Genomic DNA, 26,199 nt, shown 5'->3' on the forward strand with positions numbered 1-26,199 from the left:
CAGACTTTAATCACATTGAGAATCTTTAAGATGCACTGGAGAAGACCTTGTGCAGTGGTCCGACTCTCCTATCATCAAAACAAGATCGAGGCAAAAAAATGAATGAAACTGGAAGGGAATAAATGTGGAGACACTGCAGAAGCTTACTGAAACAATGCCACAGTGAATGTGTGCTGTAATCAAAGCCATCACACTATTGTTTTGATGATTTATTGAAAATGTTTACAAAATAAATCTGAGATGACAACATATTGCAAGACCACAGTTAAAAGTACTTCCATGAAATTAAAACCATAAACATTCAAGAGCATGTTACTATGCTTTCCCTTTCTGTCAACATCATAAATAACTTAAAACACTGACACAGCTATGTCCTGATTGGTCATTAGTACCCAAATCTCCCATGAACAGCTAGATTTGTATGGGGTTGTCTTGAATATGGCGCCCTCTGATGGTCCCAGTGGTCCTAGAATAAGCTTGGACTCATTCAGAAAAAAAGGTCCCAACAGAAACAATCCTGTTATCCACTTGTTATTCACTGTGGATTTTATCTTCTCTTGGACAATTCAAGTATTTAAAAAAAAACAAAAAACACATGTCATCTAACAAAATCTCATCACTGGTCTGAGTGTCCCCTCTTGATCATTTCAGTTAAAAAAAGTGGGTGTGGGAGGTAGTGTGTGTGAATTCCTGAGAAACTTAACGCTACAGAGCAGAAATAATTCCTTAAGATCACTAAATAACTGAATTAACGCATTACTACACACTTTGTACGCAGCTTAGGTAAAACGATTTCATCAATGGACATATTTATTGTCCATTACTAGGTTAGTGATCTTGTTCCAAATGCTCTGAATGCATTAAAAGCAATTGTACATGGCTTACTGTTCCTGGCCCTGATCGGTTTGATCTCATTTGATGTAATTTGTTCATTTGCTTCCCAGTGTGAGCCTGAGATCGTTCTTTTTCTTGATAGACCTCTTGTGTGTCTTCTATCACTTTGCTCTCCTGCTCTTCTTCTACATTGTGATGCCAGCGTACAGCTCGTCTATCTGGGGCCTGAAGTGTTGTCGTATTTCGTTCCTCTTGGCCTTCATTGTTGGAGTGAGCAGGCCGTTTTCGACTGAGAACAGCTCTGTGTTGATGTGGATGGCCTTTACCTGAAAGTTGCATTAAAGAAAAAATAATTAGCTTTCACTTACAGGAAAAACATCTTATGTCTGAAAACAATTAAGAGCAGAGCTACTTATTGATTTAGAGACGAAGATACGAGAAAGTGTCATACCTGCTCAAAGGACTTGAGGCCCCCTTCCTTGCCGAGCCGTAGCATGTCTTCCAAGATGGCTGCCTTGACATCCTGTACAGGGGGAAGAAAGAAAAGAGAAATACTTCAGAAGAGCTCTTTTAACTACAATGACTTGTTTAAATCAAGTCATTAACTTTATTCTTTCCAACAGAAAAATATCTTTGTGTGGGTGCAAGCAGTGTGTGTTCACTTTCTACTGCAGCTAAACTGTGTAAAGTATTACCGCTCTGCCACATAGTTCCTGGTAGCTGCCCTGGAGTCTCAGAGTCCTCTTGGTCCAGTCACAAAGAAAGTCAGGATCAGGAACCACAATTGCTACCAGACATGCCTGGACATTAACACAGTACAAACAAGGTCAACTTATGTATTACAAAATGCAACCTGCTGAAGGAATCAAGAATTTGCTCCACCTACCTGCAGACTGTCTCCGTGCACAAATACCTGTGCCAGTGCATCGCTCCTCAAGTACACTCCCTCAATCTTTTCAGGAGCAATGTACTCGCCCTGTGCCAGCTTAAAGATGTGCTTCTTCCTATCCACTATCTTCAGCGTGCCATTCTGTGTACCCAAACAGAAACACGATTCATTTTCTCAACAGTAAGATAAAACATCAGCAGGCTGTCATAGATCTAGCAATGTGTAATTAACTTCAGACTTAAATAAATGTGTGAGGTTAAGCTGAATGAAGTCGGGCTGATATAAAAGATGTGTGCTGTTGAACTCCAGGAACAAGACTGTACCGGGAGCCATTTTCCAATGTCTCCAGTATGAACCCATCCGTCTGCATCAATAGCTTCTGCTGTCTTCTCCGGGTCCTTCAGATAGCCCTGGAACACGTTAGCACCCTTCACACACACCTAATAACAAAACAGCAAACACACACATATGAATGAATAAAAAAATACATTATCATAAAACATATATAAGAGATAAGGTCTGCGGGTGTTTGTGTTTCACCTCTCCCTCTCCGTTCACAGCCAGGTAGTTCATCTCAGAAACATCCACCAGTTTCACTGAGTTACAGGGCAGAGGAGCTCCGACGTGACCTGGTAACATGAGGTGAAGTTTGAGTTTTATTGAGTTTAATCTGTCAGGTATCACGTGTACAAGGCTACAAACCAGAAACAGAAGTATTAGTTGATTAAAATTAGCTAAATGAAGCAGTTTTATTATTTATTACCTGCAGTCCAGTCCCCAGACATGGTCAGTGTGCATCCAGCAGTACACTCTGTCTGACCATAGCCTTCATAGAACTGAGACAAAGAAAACAGGATTATTATTATTACAGCAGGAGGATAGATGAAAAAAATATCAAGGCTACAGATAAAGACAGTAGCATTTCCACATGTTATATACAATTCAGAATTACAGGCAACACATGAGAGACATAATAATGTGGGAATTAAGGGTTAAACGTGGTGTGTGTGTGTGTTACCTGGCAGCCAATGGCAGCTCTGAGGAAGGTAAGAACAGCAGGAGAGATGGGAGCAGCTCCCGTTATCATGAGACGCACACGACCACCAAGGCTGCTCTGCAGGAGGAAGCACAACACATCATTCACTTTATTTACGCTAATTAATGTTCAAACTCAGTCAGCCTGATGGCATGAACCCTAAAACACCACCTACATTCTCCAGCCTTACTACTTCAGCCTTCTGAATCACTGTGAATAAGGCTGCTTGATGATGAGAATGCTGTTTATATTAGATCCTGAATATTTATTATATTTTTCTAGTGTGGAGGTGCAGCACAGGTAAGCTCGTCTGGCCATGCAACACTAAACTATACAGAGACACACAGTAAGAGGAGTTTTGACTGCGCTGGCTGTGCCTGTACCTGGACCTTCCTGAAGATGAATCGATCCCAGATACTGTCTCTCCTCACAATGCCTTTCTTTATCTCTGCCTCCTTCCTCCTGTAGGCAAATCCCAGGAACCAGCGCTTTAAAGGGGTGTTGGCCTGCCCGAAGATCTACAGAAACACACACCTTGATTAAAAGGATCATCACCATCACTTATGACTAAGATCAGAATATGAGCTTAGTTTGCCGTTTATAAGGCTGCCACCAGCTTGCCCACCTACCTTATCATAAATTCTGTTTAGGAGCCGAGGCACCACAGGGAATACAGTAGGTCTCAGTGTGCTCAGGTCGTCTGACAGCAGGCGAATGTCTCCCTGGAAATAGCCGATCCTGGCTCCATGCACCATAATCACTCCCTGTCAGCAATGTTTCAGAAAGATGATGCAGAAGGGAAGGGTTAAGTTTGCGAAATTAAAAGGCAGGTGACACACAACAGAACGGTAATATATCAGTCAGCGTTTAACAAAGGATGACTACGGGAGGAAAGTACGTACCTGTACTACTCTCTCAAACATATGAGCCAGGGGGAGGAAGGAAATATGGATATCACTGGGCATCAGCGGGCAGCTTTGCTAAAACACATACACGTAGACAGACAGGAAGCCCAACACACAGAGGCACACAAACATATGGAAACACAGACGGAGACGAGGAGGGACAGCAGTCAGCGATAATGTCTGTACCTCCACCACCCTCTCAAACATGTGGGCCAGAGGCAGAAAGGACAGCATGACATCCTCTGAGGTTGTCTGAGTGCAAGACTGGAGACAAGAGGAAAACATTTATTGATGCCCCTCACTGTTCCTCTTAAAATGTGATTTGAAATGTCAATACAACAGACTAGACACAGGTTATTAAACAAGTAATAAGACCCCTCTCCCTTTTACCTGTTGTCTTTCTAACCTCCCTTTCTCATTTTATCCTTTATTTTTATTTATTATATTTATTTTTATCCTTTCCTACATATCCTACTTTCACTGCAGACTGCACTTTCTCTATGTTTATGTCCACTCTGAGTTGCTAATGGCAATGAAATTAAATCTAACAGGAAAATCCAATAGTTACAACAGGGGATTCATGGCTAGCTGAGCTTCTGGAGATGTGTGCTCAGATGTCAGTCTGCAAAAATGTTTTCTACACGTGTATTTCCAAAGCTATGTAGTTTCTCCCTCGTCCTCCGTGTCCTGATCAAACTACATATAAAAAGATGGAAAAGAAAGTAGGAGGTGAAGAAAAGAAAGAAAGGAAGAGGTAGTGAAGGAAACTTCTTTGCTGTAACTCACAATGGTCATTTTGATGAAGGCTGAGCAGTTGGACACAATATTTTTATGGGTCAACATTGCTCCCTTTGGATCTCCTGAAAGTGCACATACAGTATTTAAAAACAATGTAGCAGATATCTAAAGTGTATTTCACACACTGATGAACATTTATTTTGGATGCACTTTTGTGTGGGGGTGGATCTCACCTGTTGTTCCACTGGTGAAACAGATGACTGCCATGTCTTCAGGTCGTGGAGGCTGGGGGGACGGGAACATCAAAAGTCAAACACTGACACTTAACACTTACTATGACTGACATTTTATACACGTGTGCATCAAAATCTGTCAGTACTGAACATAATATGAACATTATCAAACAGTCTTTGAACAAGCAGAATACAAACATACATAGAAACTGAGTATATTGACCAAGTGAGATAACTAAAAGAGGCCAGTGTTTACTTACCACTGGTTGGTGATGGTTGTCCTTCCCCATAGCCTGTACAAACAGATTTAATTAGCCTTTTACATTAATAAAAAGTCAATAAGGATGGCATAGATGGGTGACAAAGAAAAAAACCCAGCAATATAGACAATTTAAGTAAAAAATAACAGAAAAGAATGTTTTAATACTACACATAAGAACAAAACCACCAAAGACTGATGAATAAAGCAAACATTGTTGAGCAAACTACAACGACAAATATTTCAAACTAGAAAGATTTATCAAAATGTAGTATGCATGTTAGCATGTTAGAATAAAATGAAACTTAAGAAAGCACCCAAAAAAAGAAAGTCTGAGAACTGATTAAATAAGCATTATAATAAAAGCATAGACAAAAGCTGCCTGTTGACCTCCATCTCCTGCAAGCTGAGGATGTGGATTCCTGCCTGTTGCCCCCTGTTGACCAGATCGGCGCTGGGGGTCTCCATTAGAACGATGGTTTTCACTGAGTGTTTCTTGTCCGTAACACATTCCAGGACCAAGTTGACTTTATCGACCACATCACACACTATAGTCGAGATGGAAGCTGCAGAAACAATAAGCAAAGCAGGTCACCACCAGTAATACACCCACACAAACTCCAACACACAGGATAGGTGAATGAATTTTTATGGTTTACCTTTGTCTATAATGTAGGCGATGGCGTCCGTTCCGAGCGTGTCATACAAAGGGACTGACACCAGAGAATAGGTGTAACATGCCAGCTCAGTGATGGTCCACTAGAACCACACACACACAAAACGACAAAACTGTTCAGAATCATATACAAAAGCACCTTATATTTAGGCCATCGGTCGTGATAGCAGTGCTTTCATTTATCACTGTTCCAGACTAAATACAAATCCCATTTCCAGAATTGTTTGCTAAAATGCAATAAAGAACAAAAAAGCATGAGGGATTCCCGTGCAATGCTATCTGAGAGCTCGAAGGTCACTCTCACTCTTCCCTGAAGTCGCTGAATCTTCACAGTCTTACGTACTGCAAATGGTCTAAGTGTGTTGAGAAATCTTCTTTCTGAACTGACAGATAATTCTCAAATCTTTTCTTTGTACTTTTGTCAGATCAATAAAGGTTCGGGGGAACTGACGAATGGCAGATTTGAACTTTTATCGCATTTTCTGGAAATGGATTTTGGGTTTAGTCAAAAACAATAAGATTCAAATACTGGTTCAATGGTTAAATGCACTTCTGCGCTGTTTAAAGTGTGGGTCTCTGTACCTCAGGTCTGTTCTGAGAGAAGATGCCGATGTGTGGGTCAGTGGTCTTAGAGTGTCCTTTGTGGAGAAATGCTGAACCAAGATTCTCTGATCTCTCCAATACCTAGAACACACAAACACAAACACAAACACAAACACAAACACAAACACAAACACACACACCTTAAAAACAATGCTGCACCTACAAACTACCTGGACTGAGCTTTGTCCCACCTCATTATTCTGATTGTGTCATAAAACAAAGATAAGACTGGTTTTATTATTTTTTACTTTCAGCACTTTAGTACTGATTATACGTTACTTTTACAGCCGGTATGTGATTTAATAAGTCAAGAATACCTCAGCACAATGTTGCAACATGCAAGATGTTGAAATGTTTCATTGATATTTTACCAAAAATTAAAAAAGCTGAATTAATGTTTTACTATCAATGACATACAATTAGCAAACCTGTTAAGATACCATGCAAACTGTTGATACCCAGGTCATTTAGGTTTTACAGCCCTGGTTTATAACGCTCACTTTCTATTTGAGATCTGTAGCCAAGGTGACAACGAGTGAACGAGTTCCAAACTTGACTGAACTAAGCTTAGAATAGAAAACTGGTGAAACGCCCCTTTAATTATTTACAGTTCAGGGGGAAGTACAGTACATTCAACAAGCCACTTTTTTCTTTTTTTAAAAAGAAAACTCAAGTAAGTGTACCCACTATTCTGCTGGCTTTACCAATACCACAGCTGTGTGTCAACAGATTGTTATAGTGTCTGCTCTACAGCTGGAGACTATAATGTGTCATAAGGTGAGCTGCTGCTGATGACCTCACCTCTCTGTAGGATATCCATTCATACGGCTGTTTTGGTTTCCTGGAGCCCAGAAAAGAACCATTATCTGTCGGATGAATGAGAAGTGGCACAGGGGGGTAAGCCAGAGTAACACAATAAAAAAAAAAAACACAGAAAAAAAAAGAGATCAAATTTCAAGCAAACAGTATTTCAAGATATACCCATGATCACACACACTTACTGTGCCCTGCTACCCTGTATAAATCCCTGACATGGGTAAACACTTACAGTTACAGTAGTGGCAAGATGCAGTTTAAATAAGTGAAGGATGCTGATTCAATGGTATCCATGGTAACAGGATACAGAAATGTATGCTAAAATACAGTTAGCAAAAATAATCAGCCTCCATGTTAGGTAAACATACCATCAATATCTTACTAAACAGTAGGGGTTTGAGTCTGTTATGGCAGGCTATCAAACCCTGTATATGAGGAAAATCTATACTTTGAATAACTCAACTGAGATGAACAAACAAAAAGAGAAAGACAAACACTCATCGACTCACTCGAGACTCTCATCCCTCTGAGGAAGAACTCATACATTGTTCTGGCATCGTCGTAGAAATATGTTAAGTAACTGTCTCCGTTCTGCAGAACTGATCGGCGTGCAAAATCCCCGCCCTAATGGAACAAACACACGTGTTATCAATTTCTGATCATAAATTACTGATCATAATGGGTTTCCAACATGGGATTCAGTCTCGACAAAGATTTGTATCTAAATGGGAGTGTGTAAAATTATTCTGATGTTATAATGTTTGTAATAACGTTGTGTCACATTAAATGTAAATAGCTTTTTTTGCCCTGAGTTTGCTTAGAAACATCACAGTGTAAATTAGTGTCCTATCATTCTTGCTCACAGGAGTTTGGTCTGCTTTGTAAACTTTGCCTGGTGTTTCATATGTGTCTGTTGTAAGTCTGCAGCATGTCAGACATCCCTCCTTTACTATAGGAATACCAGCAGCTGCATGAAAAGAACACAAAACTCACCGGAATCTCAATCGACTGCATGCGGAGGTCACAGACTGGAGGGAGGGCCTTAGGCCGTGTGGCCACGAAGTAGGTTGTTGCAGCAGCCAATGCGCCCACGCTGACCAACACAGGGGTTGAGACATTCCTGATATACTGACTAACATCATCCAAATCTAGCAACCTCAGCCTCTGAATAAAATCCTGGTTCAGCATAATGACAGCGCTGAGTCCAAGTTGAGAGTGTTCTAGGAAGGAGTGTGTTGAACGGTGCTGACCAGGAGGGAACCTGAAATGAGAAAGAGAAGACAGGTCATTCACTTTCACATTCCCTAGTTATATGTATGTTAACACAATTATAACCTCTAGTCACATGCAGAAAAGAGCTGATCTCAGCACTGAGGCTTGACTTATACGCTGTGTATGAATGAAAACAGGACAATGCTAGTAAAAGTGAGGATGAAGATTCGAGCACACTGCTACCCCCTGTATGTAGCCTGTGCGTTATATTTGTGAACAGCGTTTTTGTGACTCCCTATAATACAATCAAAGTCTTACAAGCCCATTTATTGTATGACGTTATCTCTGTACAAATATTGAAAGTGAAAAGAGGCCAGTTAAACAGCCACGCTGTTGATGTGCAAGTTACCCAAGTTGTGTGCACTAATACACCCCCATACCATCACAGATACTTTTGAACTGTACGCTTACAGCCAGTCAAATGGTCCCTCTCCTCTTTAGCCCCACACAGTCTTTCACAGAGTTCTGAACTTCTCCCGATCCTCATATTTACACAGATCCAGAACTCTTAAAGCTTATCTTCGTCATCAGGACGGGTTGGGTATGGTTTAATTAGACTTCGTTTACACTGGCATCTCCCTCAGGCTAAATAAGCAGAAGCCCAATAGCTGCTTCAACACAGTTTGACAAACAGTGACAAAAGCAAGGACGAGAAAAAGAAACGCACAACGGTTAAGTGAAATAATGATTTTTGAAGCTGTGCATGGCTAAAGGAAAGCACCAGATATCTGAACGCCTCAGTCACATGAGTACATTACATTCAGTTTAACTTGGACACTGTTACCAGTGTTACACTTCATTCCCAGTGTGATTTGCCGTTAAGTGCACTTAATGGTTTTGGCAGGTGCAGGGAGCCACGGCAGCGTGTTCCCGGTGGATTCCTCCAGAGCACATTTAGCTCACTGCTGCTATTACTGCTGAATAATAACAGGTGAGCTCATTCAGCTGTGGCTCGCCCTGCAGTATAATTAGATCATATATCACATATTTAACAGATTCTGTCTCAGCAAGTTCAGCAGGTGTCAGGTGTAAGATTCCCATGGTGTGTTTGTGTTTAGTGGGTGTGGAATACAGTTCTCATTGCTGTAGCAGCCACAAACCTGCATACACACACACACACATGAGCTGACAGATTAGAAGAACAGTATAAAAATAAACAGATTAAACACAGAGTGTGAGGTCTTTAGGTGAGAACAGGCCCACCTCTAAGTGAACTACCAGGACGGTTGTTCCGTCTTATTTATCTAATGGCTACATTTTCATCTTTGCATCTTTTCTTCTTTTTTCACTTGGAATATTTATTTGCTAAATTAATATCATCATTAAAGTGAAGCTTTGCAGAACATCAGCAACTGTGGCCACAAGTGACATGTGATCGTAAAGGTTGTGTTACAGCAGCACAAGCAGACCCTCACAATGACTGAAGCGATTCAGTACTGTCATTTTGAAATCTACTGTATATCATTATTAAACAGGAACGCCTTTCACCGCATTCACAAATCAGACTGCGGCTGAAAATATTTAAAAAACCGTTTCACTTTTGGGGCGTTCACAGGAACACATTCACGCCACTGATTTTAACAACCACAAATACCCTCTGTCGCTGTCACTGTGATATAACTCAAACGAAAACTGCAGGTTTACCACATATATGCTTCAAATGTTACTGGGAAGTACCACACCAACCACAAAGCTTGAAAAACCTGTACAACAAACATGTGGTATTTGAAGCTTTTAACAAACTGGTCACAGGGTGAAAGCTCTGTTTCGCCTTTCATTAAGCATGGTGCAGAGTGACTTCTACCGGCACATAATGCAATGTCTTTCCCACTTACCTGCAACAGAGAGCAGCTAGGTGAGACAGTGACCTTCCTTTTTCAGCTGAGCATCCCCTGGCATTAACCCTGGGAGTGCTGTGTTTACTGCAGCTACAGCAACCGCTACAGTCTGCTCTCACAGGGAGGATGCACTGATATAACAATGGCACGAAAGCCTCACACAAGGTGATGTGTAACCTCCACTAATCTACCTATCAAAGGTCAGGCGGGCTGCAGGAAGGGTTCTGATAGGCTAACTGTGACAAAGGCACAGACTGTAAGGACAAGACAGCACGTCTGTCTGACTCAAAGACTTGATGTAAATAATCAGTGAACTCATCCATATTTAAGATCAATAAGATAGCAACAGATGGGGGGGTGGGGGTGGGGGGGCATATTATTGTGATAGTGGATTTAATTTTTATTGCTAACAAAATAAAATCAGATGTATAGCATTTGTAAAAGCATAAAACAACCGTACAGCACACACAGAATGGAGATGCAACTTTCCTTATAAAGTGCCTCGTAAAAGTCAAACGCTTCAAACTGTTGCTTAGCCCCCTCACCTTTTCCCTGGTGACCTACGACCCTGTGCGGTCAGCTGAGATGATTAGACAGAGGGAGATAAAAGCTGATCAAAGGCAAAACAGGACAGTAAGCGGAGTTGTTTCTCTTACGTTGGTGTGTTTACGAGAGTTTATGAATAGCTCTAGAAAATGTCAAAAAAAATAAAAAAGCTGTAGCATTTCTATTGTTTTGTTTTGGGTCTGAATGCATCCACACATTTAGTCACACTGCACTGACATTTTGTTGAGGCCAGATAGTAACCACCACACGCTTCCTGTCAAACACGGATTTACATGTGTGACCAAGACATACGCCTGTTTCCTGTGCTGTGAAATGCATATCTCAGCTTAATCAGTCACTGACAGATTACTTTAACACAATCAGCTGAGTGAGTGAGAGACAAAGAAAAAAAAAAGATTCAGTTGCCCTTGGCACTGCTTTATCTCAACAAAGGTATACCACCGAGGAACTTTGAACTTTCACGTTCACTCAAGAATTGTACTTAAGTGTTTGAAGTAATTTGTATGAAAAAAGAAATGTTGTACTTCCAGTGCATCACTTCATGTGACAACTACAGCTACTGTGACTTTACACTTTAAGATTTTACATACAGACCATTAGATAAGCCACTTGCAGCGTTTCTACGTGTATATGTATCATGGGTATGTAGACGTGACCAAAGTTGCTGGTGCCCTGACACAAAAACCAAAGAATCTGCTATTTTCTCTGAAATAACTACAGAACAACATTAAAAACACAAATCAGACTGCTTTTTAGTTTTGATTCAGCAGACCCCAGTTCTCTCTCTCTACCTCTCACATGTTTCATTTCTGCCCTCTACTGCCAACATATGAAATAAAGGCTAAAAATGTAACTGGGCACTGGGCTGAATGTTTTGCTCCATAATTCCTTGATATTCATGTGTATTTTCACACATGGATTCAAGGCGTCCAGACACCAGGCGTAGCAGCAAACCATACAGCTGAGTCTGCTCTGTGCTGTACAGTAGGTAGTGTTCTTTCTTTTTTTTTTTTTTATTACATTTTCACAGAGCTGATGTGACTTGGTAAAAAGCTCCAGTCTTGTCTCATCTGTCCAAAAGGACATTCTCAGAGAAACACTGTAGGCTGGCATCATGCATTTTAGTACATTTCATTCTGATTGTAATATTTTGCTTTCAGCAGTGGAGTGGTGCATTTAGGCACTGATGTACCTTGACCTCAGACTTTAGCTCCTATCTCTTTGGATCTTGCCCTTGACTCTTTGCCTACTACTCATGCTAACCTCTGTTCAATCAGGGATCGATTTGCATCTCCTGGTCACATCCTGGGAGGCTACAATCCTAACCCTAAATTATAAATACATGTGAATTGAATAGAAGAGACATTGAGCTGCTTGGAAATGGCCTTAAAGCCTTTTCCATTCCTATTTGTCTACAACTTTCTTTCTGAACTCTCTCCTTTGCGTCTTTTGGCCCATGTGCAACTGCTCTTCTCAGTTTTCTCTCTCTTCCAGGACACACGTTGAAATACCACTATAATCCAGTTATCTAAAGACAGACAAAGTGCGCAAACAAATCAGTGCAGGCCATTTTGATTTAATGTATTACTTAAAATATCAAGTTGAATCAAAGCTCTGAATCAAAGCCTGAATATTTGGTATTCTTTCTTTTATTACTTTTATTACCATCAGTTTTGTCCACGTCTGTTTATACCTCCAGCGCTACACCATGGAGGCGGGACCACGGTGAAGAACCAATCAGCGTGGGGTGGGTTCATAGATGTCAGCCAATCAGAGACAATCACCTTTCACCCCAAAACCTGCACTGTGCAAAGGCTCCACATCCAAAGCACTTCACTACTCAGCGAGCGGACGTCTGCGCTTCGCAGCGTCTGTTTCTGTAGAAGATTTATAGTATTTACTTTTTAAACACACTGAGATAACAGCCAGAGACCAACATGCACATCTAAAGTAAACTACAACTAGTTTACCGTGAAGACTCGACCATGTTAACCTACAGTGACGGAAGGAAACTCGGTATAAGAGTCACAACATACACAAACCAATCATTTCATATATTAAATGTTAACTCCACAATGAAGACAGATCATTTCTAGACAGAAGAGGGTTTTCTGTCCGGCTTACGAGCCGTTCGGCACCAACAAGATGAAGTAATGTTAACTTTGCAGCTCATTGAATGGAGTGCTGCTTAACTTCTCGAAACACCACTCAAGCATATATTTTACACCGCTTACACACACGTGTTTATCGTGGCGACTGAAAACTACACCACCAGCTATCATTAAGTGCAATATTACCAACAAACAACCAACTTTAGTGTGTCCCACCTGTTCGCAGCTGCTGTCCCCGGCTTCTACCACGCGCCCCAAGTTTGCTGTGTAAAACACACATCCGGTAAAAACGTTTCAAAATAAAACCCACGATTTACATAACTTCGATGGGATTAGACAATGGCAACAGTAACACGTGTGAAGTGCATTTAAGCTTTATTTTGTTAAAAAAAGTGGTATCAATTCTAAGTACATTTTTACATCTACAATTCAACGTATTGCCGCAGGGAATGAGACATGACATAAAAACCATGTGCCTGTTAAAGAGACAGAATTGGCTTTAGTGAGCTTTCAAATCAGATTCTCAGACATAAAGTTATCTCTTAAAAAAGCACAAAACATTTTAGATTTCTGCAGAAACATTTATGAAACAAGGAACACATCTGAACAATCAACTCCGGCTCAGTGGGGTTTAAAATACTGTGCTTTCTTTGTGGAAAACGTGGTCCTTTGTGTAGTAAGATGAAGAGCATGTACTGTCTTTTCAAACTGTTTTACTTCTGCCACCTTTGCCAGCCATCATACATTTTATTATCAACATGTCTGCATTTTAGTATAATCAGCAGATCTGGGCCACACTTGTCTTCTGGTTTGCAGTTTTATCAACATAGTCTAGTCAGTGTAATGAGTACCTGGTAATGCAATTGGTAATATTTAACTACAAGTGTTTGGGCTCATGTGCACCCTCCTTACACTTAAAGAAAGAAAAGACATTTACTGACTAAACTGCTTTGCAAAGTGCATGTCACAGTAAAAATGTGAACCATTTGTTAAGTAATTCACATTTTCTAAACCTAAATGCTGAATGAAAGCAGCTACAACTGGAGCTGTGCACTGATGTGAATTGTGGATTTATATATAGATGGCTGATTTAAATTTAATGGTTAACAAATTATGACATAATACATTAATACTTACATTTGAAAAAAGCTATTGGATAATTATTCACATTCCAATATACCACTCAATTACTCCCTGTGTAGTAATTTGCTGAATGTAAATCTGCTTTGTTTTATTCTGATGTCAACTGCAATGGCTATAAAATATAAAAACAAAACAAAACAAAAACAATTATGGATTCTCTCACTAGTTATGGCCACTGGAAGAACAATATGCAGTGATAACTGAGATGGATGTAACATGAAGCTTCAGCTTCAGAAGCACAAACACGTTATCATTTTAAATGTAACAATGCAGGTGTGAGCAGCTGAACAGTTATTCACTCGTTACAGCAGAAAACATAGTTCATAAATAACACCGTTCATTTTCAGCTTTTTATAAGACTGAAAAAATAAGCTTTAAAAAAACTTGAGCATGAACCATGGCCCTAAATCAGAATACAGAATAAAAGTCACTGAAATTGCAATTAACAATGACAACTGAATGTTTTTATAAATAAGATGTCACAACATTTGCCAGTTAAAGGACATTTTTAAAATATCAGCATACAAATATTGTTTCATATCCTTTACCTATTTGACTTCTTTAAAAATGTTCTTCAACTTTAAATAAAGATCCAGTGTACGTTTAATAAATATATACTGTACCATCTCTTTGCATTAAAACCTGTAACTGTCTCATATCGATGATCAAAGGCTCTGTCAATCAATTTGGAAGTGGTACAGCAGAAGAGATAATTTGGCTCAGTCAAAGCCAAATGATGCTACTGTTGGAACTCAGTGTAATCATAATAAGATAATACTGTTTTACTAATTGGAGCACAGGTATGCGAGTTATCCATTTATTAATACTACCAACACAAAAATACTGTTTGGGTTCATAATTGTGGGTGTAGAGTACTGCTGTAATACAATTAGCATCTGATGAGATACTGGTCACTTATGTTAATGCGAACTCTCTGCATTTTATAGGTTGGATTAAAAATCTTAAAAGTGTAATAAAGACACAAAGCCTGGTGGATACTCATTTTCACAGTTACCTTCTTCTTTTTGTTTTTGTTGTTCTTCATGAAGCACTTTGCCATACATGCCCATATATACTTCATTGTTCGCCAGGGTCTTCTATTGCCCGTGCATGTCCGTGGGTCAGCTGTGGCAGAAGGAGCAGTGAATACCCCCTGTCAGATCAGTGATGGCTCCGTTTCTGACGAGGACTTTTAGGAGTTCAGTCTCTCTATCCACATTGTGCATCTTCTGTTGCCACATGGCACTCATGGGCAGCTCTTCATAGTAGTGCAGTGGGGTCCTCTGCTGGGAGAGATTGTAGCCAAAGCCTGCCAGGCTAACCTCATCACACAGCAGGCTGGCTAAATTCAGTGCACACACACCCAAGGTAGGGACATTCTGCCGAAAACAAAGATCCAAAAATTCTTCACCATTAAGCAAAAATCTGAGTTGCTATACTTGTTTCACTAGCTGTTATTTTGTCAATATTTAAAAATGTTTCAACAATAATCTTGTCTGAAATGTTATTAAATTCCAGAATTTACTGAGTGAACAGCATTTGCACTTTAAATTGTTACAAGTGTAATTCACAATTCTAATTCATTACACATTTCATTATATCCAGCAAAATCCTCCTAATGTCCTCTAGTAGTCCTCAGAACATCTTGTGTGGTTGTTTTCAGTTGTGGCTCTCTAAATAGGGGAAAAGACATGCATGCCAAGAGTGCGTGTACTCGTGCACAGCAAAGAGAGATAGACAGAGGGCGCATCCCAATTCCCTTAATTGACCGTTCCTCAATCCTTGCTCGCCCCAAAGTTTTTCCGCGCCTCCATTTCGAAGGATGTCCCAAAGCCTCTTATTTCATTCTGAGGATCAAGGAGCGGGGAACAATGTTTTGGGAGAGTTAAGTGAGGATACACCAAACCACTCTTTGCTCAAGTCTTTTACCAGACTGTCACACTATGCTTTTTCTATTATAATTTGGACAAACGCAGTGGCAAGAAAAAGTATGTGAACTTCAATTTCAAGGTTCTCTGCATTAATTTGTTATAAAATGTGGTCTGATCTTCCTATAAGTCAAGAGTATTAACAAATATAATGTGTCTAAAATAATAAAAGGATTCAGATCTTTCATGTCTTTATTAAGAACAACCATGAAAACCTCATAGATGTAGTGGAAAATGTACGTGAACCCTTGGAATTAATAACTGTCTGACCCCTCGTTGGCAGCAATAACCCCAACCATGCGCCAGGCAGGGTCCTGTATCTGTAAAACTGACCTCGTTCAGGAGGAATTTTTGTTCATTCTGCCTGCAGAACTGCTTTAGCCCTGTCATAATATTTGGACGTCTCATTTGTGTGACTCTCTTAGTTGTTTCATAGCATCTCTATTGGGTTGAGGTCTGGGCTCTGACTTGGCCACTGCATAAGGTGGAGTTTGTTTTTCTGAAACCATTCTGTTGAGGACTTGTTCCAGTGTTTGCTGATTTTCCTGTAGCATCACCCAACCTTTACAGAGTTTCAGCTGACGTACAGGGATTCTTACATTATCCTGAAGAATTTTTTGATACCTTTGGGAATTTAGTGTTAGAATAGAGTGTTAATGTGCTCCTTTGCAAACTTGAGGCATTCAGTAATGTTCTCTTTAGTAAGCACCAGCTTCCTTCACGGTGTCCTTCCATAGACACCCTTCTAGTTCAATGTTTTACCTACTGTAGACTCATGAACACAGATGTTAACCAGTTCCAATGATGCCTAAAAATCTTTGGCAGTCTTCTGGCCCAAAGTCTCTGGTAAATCAACAATTCTTGACAGTAAGGTTCTTTTGGCAAAGCATAGCTCACATAAGCATATTCCTCTTTTGCAGCGCAAACTCATCAAGTGGGTTTGGTCAGTCAACGTTGCTCTAGTCCACACCTCCAAACTAATTTCCTTAAATTATGGAAAGGTCATCACATACTTTTTCCACTAGCACCAGGAGTTTTTTATGGTTGCTCTCAAATCAAATTTTGTTTGTGTTATTATTTTAGGCCAATTTACTATTTATTTTGGTCCACAACTTGTAATATCTTTTAAATAACCTAATGTACCTAAACTAACATAGCCTAACTTGAGCCTGGTTCTAGTAGAGGTTTCTTCATAGGAGTCCTAGGGAGTTTTTCTTCTCCACCGCCGCCTAGTGGTTGCTTAAGAAACATCAGAAACAGACATTGTGGCAGATGTGTCTATTACCTGGTCCCAGCCCCACAGGCGTGATCTGGGTGCAGAGTATTTCAGTAGGTCTAATGCAGCCTCTCTGATCACATGCGGGTTTACAAGTCTGAACCTCTGGGGCTCAAGGGGGATTTGATCAGGAACTTTCTGCCAGAAGAACAGCCAGTCCCACAGGGGCTGCAAGGGAAAGTACAGGTATGTAACAGCTGGGATCTCACAGCGAAGATTTGTTCACAAACTGGTTTCTAAACACCACAGAACACATTTTGATTTGTGAGCATGAAACTGTGCTTTTGACTGCATCAAGATTACAACAGAGCCATAATGAAGTGTAGAGTGACAGCAATCAAGAGGCATGAGGCTGTTCAGCATGACAACTCATTCTGAGCACTAGTAATATGATCACATAAAAAGTTTCACATCAACAGGGGAAGTTCCTGAATCATGTAAAAGAATCTGTGTTGACTGAAGTGGCGTGTCTGGTCTGGTCACATACATTTGAAAGCAACTTAATGTGAAGCCAGTTCTGTCTCCATTTGCCAGTTTTGCATATTATGTTTACAGACTCTTCCTATTTCACGCTACTTTTATATGATTCAAGTGATTTTATTTCTGCTGTTCATGTTCATTTAAATATAAAGAAATGCACTTATTGGCAAATGAATGTTTATTCTTTCCATTAATCTTTAAGTGTGCCCAATAGTTTATCTCAACTTTGTATTATTTCAATTATTTCAAGTTTTTCCAAATACAGATTGGATAGGATTAGGTTTTAATTCTTACTAATCCTGATTTTAGACCGATAAATTAATCTGGATTGTTATGTTTTATTTATCATCAAATTTATTCTTAATTGTTTTTGTTCTCTCCTATTTGATCATCATTAAAGACTGGTTTTATTCAATCGATACAAAACAGACATGTACAAACACACTCATACTTCAATACTCACCACAGTGAGATTGCGGATCATAGCAGACATCCAGCTGATGTCCACGCCTTTATACACCACACCTGCAAACACAGTTTGTGGGACTGTGTCAACCCAGTGCAGCGGTGTGCCCTCTGGGTAACTCATCCTGATGTTGGTTTTACTTCCTACATCAATACTAAACTCTCCCAGAGGACCGCTGTTCAACCTGAATGCGCAGGGACACACACACATTCACAGATCAACTGATTTTAATGTAGTAACTGACTTGTGGCTCTAGACTGTTACAGTGAAACCAAAATTCTAGTTGTACTAGTACTTTTACACATAATTTTTTTTGCCAAGTATGTTTTCCAATGCCAAGGATGAGTACGTCTAAAATAGATCAGATTTCTGCTTCTAACCTAATAATGATGTCAAAACGGTCTATCAGTGAGCCCAGCTCGAGCCCTTTGAGAATTCCTCCATTTCCCACGACCACGCATCGCTGACATTTAGCTGATGTCTTCTCCGGCTGTGGCGTGACAGAGTGCGGGAGCTTTTAAACAAAATACACAGACAGGGTCATGACATTCAACTCAAAAAAGAACTGTAAATATGCAGTTTGTAGAGACAGCAAAAAACACTACTATTAAGTTCCTCCTTTTCTAGTCACAGAAAGATGAACCTTAATAGAGCTCAAAAACAGAAATTAATTAAGAGCTTGGATCTCCCCTTACCTTATCTGATTATCACTCCCCATATCCTTGAGCTTTCACTGAAATGTTCCTTATAGCTTTTACCTCACTCCACCCCACCCTCGTTAAAGTATTATTTATAGATTCCCCAGAGGAAATCCATGTAGATTTATGATTTCTGTTTTTACTAGGCATGAATACTGTTGTTCCTTATACCTCCTGAACTACAGTTGCAAGTTGCAATTGTTTGCAGCTTCTTTCTAATCTTGCCACACAACCACCTCACCCAGCCTAAAATAAGGCAGGTCAAAGTCATAATTGTACATCTCTCATCATTTGTGTTACTATTCCTTGGCGATGACCAGGTACTATTTTGATTTCTGCTTAATTAACAAATGAACACTCTACTGTTAGTACTGTAAACAAATCTCGTCTCCTTTTGAAAAATGTCCCGCGAGTTCGCTCTAGAAACTGGTCACGCCCAATCACCTTTTGTTTGTTAACGGTGTTGATGCGTCTCATTTACGCAAGTATTCATTTCAAGCCCTCAGAACGTGAACAGGTGCATTCTGTTTGCTTTAATTATCTTGTGCCTAGAAACTGATTTGGCTCCACCTGCAGCAAACTGGTTACAGCCCTGAAGGCAGAGACAGTTTCAAGTTAGTTTAGACTCCTTTGGTGTGTTTTGCTATACATGTTGGGATTCTGCAAGGATCCATTAAATGAATATGGTGACAAAAAGAAAGAAGTTGCATTCACCAGCTTTATCAGGTCCTCCACTTTGCCCTGAAGACCTCTGAAGCCAAATGGTGGTGGATACAGGAAAAGGTCATCAGGAAGTGGCTCATCACTCCACAGGAAAGGCTTGGTCTTGAGACTGGAAGCAGGGAGTTGGGATAACAATCTCTGCCTCGTGCTGCCGGAATGACACTGACCCTCCAGAACTCTGTGCACATGCTCATGGACATGCTGCAAGTAAAACAGATATTATGAAAACAAAATATAAGCTCCATGGCAGTATCATATTTACAGTCTAAATGACAGTGAGAAACAGTTTGACTGCAGTCAGCCTTCTAGTTATGATACATAACAATACGCATTGTAGAACCTTTCATATACTTCTATGTTCCCTGAGATGCATAGAAATATGTAAGAATAAGAGTTTTACTGGACATGGAAAATATTATCATACACAAAATGTTTTTGCACATAATATGCTGAAAGTCAACTAAAATCCCATGCCATTTCTCTCACAGTCAAAACAAGTGACAAGTGATTTTCAAGTTAACTGTTAATATTTCTACTTATTGTGTAACATGGTTGTCATCTTAGTTTGGAGTGTTATAGTGAACTCTAACATTAGTACCAAACACTCAGTATAGTTAGGGCTGATGGGATTGCGATTCATGTACTAATAAATTAAACTGTTGACCTGATGTGGCCTCTAAAGTAAATATTAAGGGCTCAACAAAGTTATTAGAGTTGATCCTAAAGGAATTGTGAATTTCTGTACCAAATTTCATGGAAAAAGGGATCAAGATATTTTGCACCAAACTCTACAGTGACTGTCTGTACAAACTGTAGCAATAGGTAGAAATTGAGATAGAGCACTGACGGTGGCAATAGAAAGTCAGATGATCATGGTCATCTAATAGTCAGTGAGATATTTCTGTGGTGAAGTGATGATAAACTAAAAGACATAATTTACATGGGTTGCGTAGTTAATTGTTCTGGAATGATTAGAGGTTGGGGAAGTGTTGTGAGCACAGTCATGCTGACCTTAGTTTCTTTATCATACAAAACCACCAATCATTCTGTTCCCACTGCCATGCTATTCATTTGAAGAAACATTTAATTTAGGAGTATGACTTCATTTAAGTGAACACCAAGTCATTTCAGGTCTCCAGACTGTGAGTGATCAGATGCATTTTGTGTCAAAAATTTGCGGTGTGACTGATTTTTATCAAAGACGTTTTTAAACGGCTGTCCTAAAGTCACTAGACAGCTGTGACAAGCAGAGGAGCAGACTGTCACTCCGTTTTTAGAGGTTTGTCTCCCCATGAGCCATCAAGCAATCAGTCCACAACGCACTTGTGCTGAACAAGATGCAAATGCACGTTGCACTGAAGTGAACACAAAGCCCTCATATGCCACAGCAGGTATGAATAAAACCAACTACTTTTTTTTGGAGACGGCTGCTGCTGAACACAATCCTATGGGAACATTAGAAATGTGTTGGTTGTGCTGATTTTTATCTGTATCAACTGACTTCAAGCACCAAACTTGAAAAGCTGCACTGTTTCAGCATGAGGCACAAATTATGCAGAGACTCCTGCACTGCTGGTAAAGCAGCTCCTCTTCCCTTATTTTTTCTGAGAAAACAGAGCACTGCCCATGCAAGTAAGACAGCTCATTGGTTTCATAGTGAGAAATCACTGCTATGCAACCAATGATGCAACATTATACACAGTGCCACATCAAGAACCCCAGCTTAACATTTTCTCTGCTCTATTCTGTTTTGTAAACTTTTTCACTCCATTATACATATTTCATGACTTGTACTGGCTGCTTTCAGTATTCAGTCAATATTAAGCTCTGCAGTACCTCATGCTCACCCTTTTATGTGTGGGGTTGACCTTCCACTCCAGAGGTTTGCATGGAGTTTTTGGAATTAGTAGAATCCAGAATATCGGTAAAGCCAGGAAACTTAGAAACAGGACCACTGTCAACACACGCCTGGAAAAAAACACACACACATACACACACACACACACACACAAACACGACAGGACAGGACAGAACATCTTTTAGAGTATGAACTAGTATGAAATATGGAGTATGAAATGACTTAAGAAAAAACAAACAAACTAAACAATGCACTAGCATGAGTTGAGTTGAGTTGAGAAGGCATGGTGACAAGTCAGTGATAACATTACCATGGCATAGATTATCAGATCAAATTGCAGTGAGACTGGGTGTGGAGAGTTCTACTACATAACTCTAAAATAGTGACAGTTTTGTATGTATAAGTGATGGACTCTGAAGGCCAAAGCATTTCATGTCCATCCCCTATGGAGAGATGCACAAAAAGCAGTCCAAATGTAAATAATCAACTCCATGTATGAGGAAAATGTTTACATGCACATATATGATACCGTTCAACTGACTACCGGTACCTATTTTAAGGATGCGTGCAAAGCCTTGCAAACTAGACCTGAGAGCCTACCCTAACAGCACCACAAACCACAGCCGTTTCAGAGATGCTTGTTGCTTTGCAGATGCAGGTAAGAATAAATGTGAGACTGTACAGGGTTATATCAGACTAAGTGACCATTCGAGACCTGTTTTAATTTATCAGACATTAAATCGAACAGGAATAAAGACTTTCACGTATCGCAAATGCTGCTCTTGAGTTTCAGAAGGTTAGATGCAATCTGAGTGGAAATTTCTGATGAGAAATGCTTTTTTGTTTTGAAATTGTGTGGGAGGGTTTGTTTTGAAATCCTCCATCAGCTAATGAGAAGTATGCATGAAAGCTATGCAACTTAAATTTCATGAGGGTTTTGAATCAATGCAGGGTGTTTCAATGCAACTCGCAGCCTACACTAAAACAGAAACGGAGATAAAGATAAACTTGCTAAATGATATCGTGTGGTTAGTATCTGCACTACGCTGCACCCTGTTTAACCAGCAAGCATGCGTTAGTGATGATGGCTCACAAAGCAGCTGGTCACCCACATCTGAATATGATTCTGTTGCAGATGGTTCTAAGCACTGCACCAGCTGATCAGTGACACAATGATAAGGATGCAGCAACAAACTCTGTGTATGTCAAGTGTGGATATTAGGAATGGGCTGTTTTCCAGTTTCATGGTATACAAAGGTTTGACAAAAGCCACCATCTTAGAACTGCTAACATTTTCCATCATGCCATTCCTGCATATCAGTTCATCAAAGACAGAAAGTGCTGTCTCCCTCAGGTTGTGTGCAGCGTACAGTATATCATGACCCTTCCCCCTCCTTTTGAAGAGACCAGTCAGTCAGCTATGCATGATGGTCAAAGGAGGTAAACCCACAATCTATCCTGAGACAAAATAGACTGCCACAGCGTTGAAGGGAGGTCATCTCATTCACAAGATGTGTTTGAGAGGAGTATCTGCTATACAAGACATAATTAATAATAATTAAAATATGATTTTACTACTAAAGGAGCACTTCTCATAACTCTTAACAAAATGTTAAGTAGCATGGTCTTGTAATGAACATTTGCAACCAATTACAAGAGTTAACAAGTCTAGTATTGGCTATATTGTTTATATATCTGTTCAGTACCAGTAAATCCAGTACTACATGAAAATGTGAAATTTAATATGAACCTTTCTGTCAGAATGTCATTGCAGCCCATGCCTGGTGCGTACAGGACTATTGTTCCACTAACTACACTCTCTCATTAGTCATAAAGGAAATGTTTCACACAACCCATGACTAGTGATTTAGAAGAGCACATATAGAAGAGCACATATAGAAGAGCACATATTGAAACCACAACTTCTGTGTGCACAAATATAGGACTCTATGACTCAAATCTCTCACTTAACTAGCTTTTGTATTTGAGTCTTTTCAAACTGGTTTTCCACTCAGTCCTTCATACTGATCCAGCTTCACTCAAAAGTAGAAAATGTGCCTTCTGGTCTAGAACAGAATAAACATTTCATGTTTCACACTCCTGGCCTAATCAAACAGCATAATCTAACTTCACCAGTTTGTCATTTGTCAACAGATGCCACTTATTATTTACAACTTTACAACTTTTAATCTTGACAAATTATACCCTGAGGTTAGAGTTCTGGATACTGGATATTGTGTTGTTATAGGAAATTGTCTTATGTGGATAAGACTACTCAGACGTTGCTGATCAGCTCTGTGGGATCCTACAGCACCTATAACCTCAGCCTCAGACAGGAGCGTGTGCCGAAGTTCTAGCAGAGATAGTGTTTCGTGCCACTTCTGAAAAATTTTTGTCTCCAACTATTCTAAATGACCAGTCACCCTCACCTCACACATCATGAAAGTTCTAGAGAGTCTAGTACTGAACCATTTGAAGCCTCTGGATGAAACATCTTTAGACTCACTACAGTTTGCCTATTGTATAAAGTGCCATTTTCTTTGCTGCTGTCTGCTGGGTCAGCAGCATCAGATCCAGGGACAACAACAAACTAAACATACTGCGCAGACGGCTGGCTCTGTGCTGGGGACTTGACTGGAACCCTTGGAGCAGGTTGTTGCTCCAAGAGGATGTCCAACAAGCTGTTGAACATCCTCTTCACAGCCTGATGGTCAAACAGCAGAGCAGCTTTAGACAGAGACCTCTCCAGCTCTTTAATGGCTACTGCAAAACCAGAATTACCTTTCTGGGATTAATAAACTATCTATCCATCTATCACAAATGAATTCATGCTGGAAATTGCTATTTACGTCACTCTTCCACAATGGCTATTCATCAGTGTCAGTTTTTTGTTTTGACACTTTCTGACTTTCCTGTTTCCACAAATAGCATACTGGGTGCAGCAGTAAACAGTTCCCTCAATAAGACACCTTGACATAGACAACGGACCGACTAATATGTCTAACAACCAGCTAACTGTTAAAGACTTACAACGACTTCTTCGTTTGGGCTAGGCTAGTAAAACTAAAGACTTTTTTTCCTGTTTCTCCACTGAGTAAAGTCAAGCAGCATAAAGATCCTGTAACAAAAGAATGTTAATTGTTCTAGTACAGGCCACTAAGCTAGTGAAACCAGGCGATACTTCAAATGATCAAGCCGCTTGTTCAACTGTTTGACGCACATTATTTATTCATCTGTACATCCTGTCGTTTTCTGGCCATGTTTACTCTTAAATCCCGAGTAGACATGTTTATCTACTATCACAACTGTCTGCATCAGAAAACAGCAAATGCCTTTTAGCTGTGTTGTACGAACGTCACCTGTGTGGCGGCCATCGTAGAGGATGCCTCATGTTCTCATTCACATGAGATCTCGGGAGATCTTGTGGTTTCTCTGCTGAAGCCTGAATCCCCCTGGCTCTCAGAGGTCTTGTCCTGGATACACAGGAATAGTAATATAGTAGTAGAATAGATACACTCTTTAGATCATCAGATAACTCATAACTAGCCACAAAATGTTATGTTGCTGAAGAATTAGCTCTCATCTGTATTTTGTGAAATTGTAAAGCTCAGTACCGGTAATACTGGTATGTAGGTTACAGCTAATTCTTTTTTCTTTTAAAACTCTTAACTGGTTTTACTGGGGAACGTATTGTACAGCATATAATTGATTTGCATTGCAGCTAATACCTGCACATCCTTTTATTGTCATGGGTAAAAAAAGAAATTCATTTTTATTAAATAGATGGTGCCTCATTCCTGTTACAAGTAAAACTTGTATTAGAGAAGAGAAAAGCAAACATGTAATAAAACTAAAATGTATTTAACATGTAAAAAGTATGAGTAGCAGTGTGTGGGATGTTGCATCATTGAATTCTTACTGAAGGGAGACTCCGTATTTTAGGTTGGGGGGGGGGGGGGTGATTATGAGATAATTCACAGTTTACAGCAAATATAGCTGCATACACGTTTGCAACAGAAACTGACGTTTATCAGACCTCGTTTTCTTTTTGCCCACCGCATACTGAAGCCGAAATCTGGCATTTCATGTCAACAAGCTGCGGTTAGTTTTAATTTGTTACAGGCCTCCTTCAAACGTGACTACGGTCAGCTGACATCTCCAGCTCACCAGGTATTCGGGTTGTTTATCGGTACATGTTTCACTACACACAGCGGCAGGTTAGTTAACTGTTAACTTGGTCACAACGCAGGCTGCTACACAACCGTTTGGCTAATTTCACAGCAGAGACGCACTAAACTCAGCCTAACTTTAGCTAGTCGACACACTAATTTTTGTAGCTGGAACAATTCGTTGTTGCTCAAATTTTGATTTTTTTATTTTATTTATTTATTTATTTTTACCATTGCGGCATTTTGCCGATTTTAGGAGAACATTAAAGTCGGGTCGGTCACACATATTTCATGTTAACTAGCTTACATGGTCGTGTCACTTTGCTAATAGCTATCGAGTGGTCACCGTTAGCCTGTGTGCGACCACAACCGTTAGCACACGTCGTCCCCCCCACAATTTTTTGTCATTTCAGCTACAGCTTCTTCTCATTATTTATTGTTTAATTTACTTGCCTCTCCATTGGAAGTGCTGCTGTACCATGACGAAGCGTTTCGAGAGGTAAACCCCCCCCCAGGAGAAGGATCAGTCGGTCACTCCGCAGCTGCTCATCCCAGCGCTGTTTCCCAGCCTCCCCACGGACAGACACACAGAGCGGGCACTGGGAGACGGACACAGGGACAGCCAATCAGCGGCCCTCACACACCCATTTCCGCCCCACGTCATAAAGGCCTTCAAGCGCG

At 40.1% G+C, this 26,199-nt stretch overlaps 2 protein-coding genes across 3 annotated transcripts; both read right to left on the minus strand.

The window, feature by feature from the left end:
• Positions 1–250: 250 nt before the first annotated feature.
• Positions 251–13,029, minus strand: LOC113161081 (long-chain-fatty-acid--CoA ligase 1-like). Of its 2 annotated transcripts, none has more exons than XM_026358593.1 (21): positions 12,994–13,029; positions 7,983–8,250; positions 7,499–7,613; positions 6,975–7,039; positions 6,153–6,254; positions 5,554–5,653; positions 5,285–5,460; positions 4,896–4,928; positions 4,636–4,687; positions 4,451–4,524; positions 3,662–3,739; positions 3,389–3,523; positions 3,143–3,277; positions 2,742–2,837; positions 2,487–2,559; positions 2,264–2,352; positions 2,047–2,163; positions 1,721–1,864; positions 1,530–1,634; positions 1,286–1,357; positions 251–1,160 (listed from the first exon to the last, which is right to left on the minus strand). In XM_026358593.1, the coding sequence occupies exons 2-21, from the start codon at positions 8,175–8,177 to the stop codon at positions 1,020–1,022; spliced, it is 2,097 nt and encodes a 698-aa protein (XP_026214378.1). In that variant the 5' UTR covers positions 8,178–8,250; positions 12,994–13,029; the 3' UTR covers positions 251–1,019. The 2 variants fall into 2 exon arrangements, with proteins under 2 accessions (XP_026214378.1, XP_026214379.1); XM_026358594.1 differs by lacking the exon at positions 12,994–13,029 and adding an exon at positions 10,097–10,118.
• Positions 13,030–13,129: 100 nt separating this feature from the next.
• Positions 13,130–26,188, minus strand: st3gal5 (ST3 beta-galactoside alpha-2,3-sialyltransferase 5). The gene is made up of 8 exons (XM_026358601.1): positions 25,972–26,188; positions 24,709–24,822; positions 21,339–21,459; positions 19,483–19,692; positions 18,451–18,584; positions 18,068–18,254; positions 17,134–17,292; positions 13,130–15,299 (listed from the first exon to the last, which is right to left on the minus strand). Exons 1-8 carry the CDS (start codon positions 25,977–25,979, stop codon positions 15,042–15,044), a joined length of 1,191 nt encoding a protein of 396 aa, XP_026214386.1. The 5' UTR covers positions 25,980–26,188; the 3' UTR covers positions 13,130–15,041.
• Between the last annotated feature and the right edge of the window lie 11 nt (positions 26,189–26,199).

Source organism: Anabas testudineus, chromosome 10 (genome assembly GCF_900324465.2).
Source record: "Anabas testudineus chromosome 10, fAnaTes1.2, whole genome shotgun sequence".
In the NCBI taxonomy this organism is placed as follows: domain Eukaryota; kingdom Metazoa; phylum Chordata; class Actinopteri; order Anabantiformes; family Anabantidae; genus Anabas; species Anabas testudineus.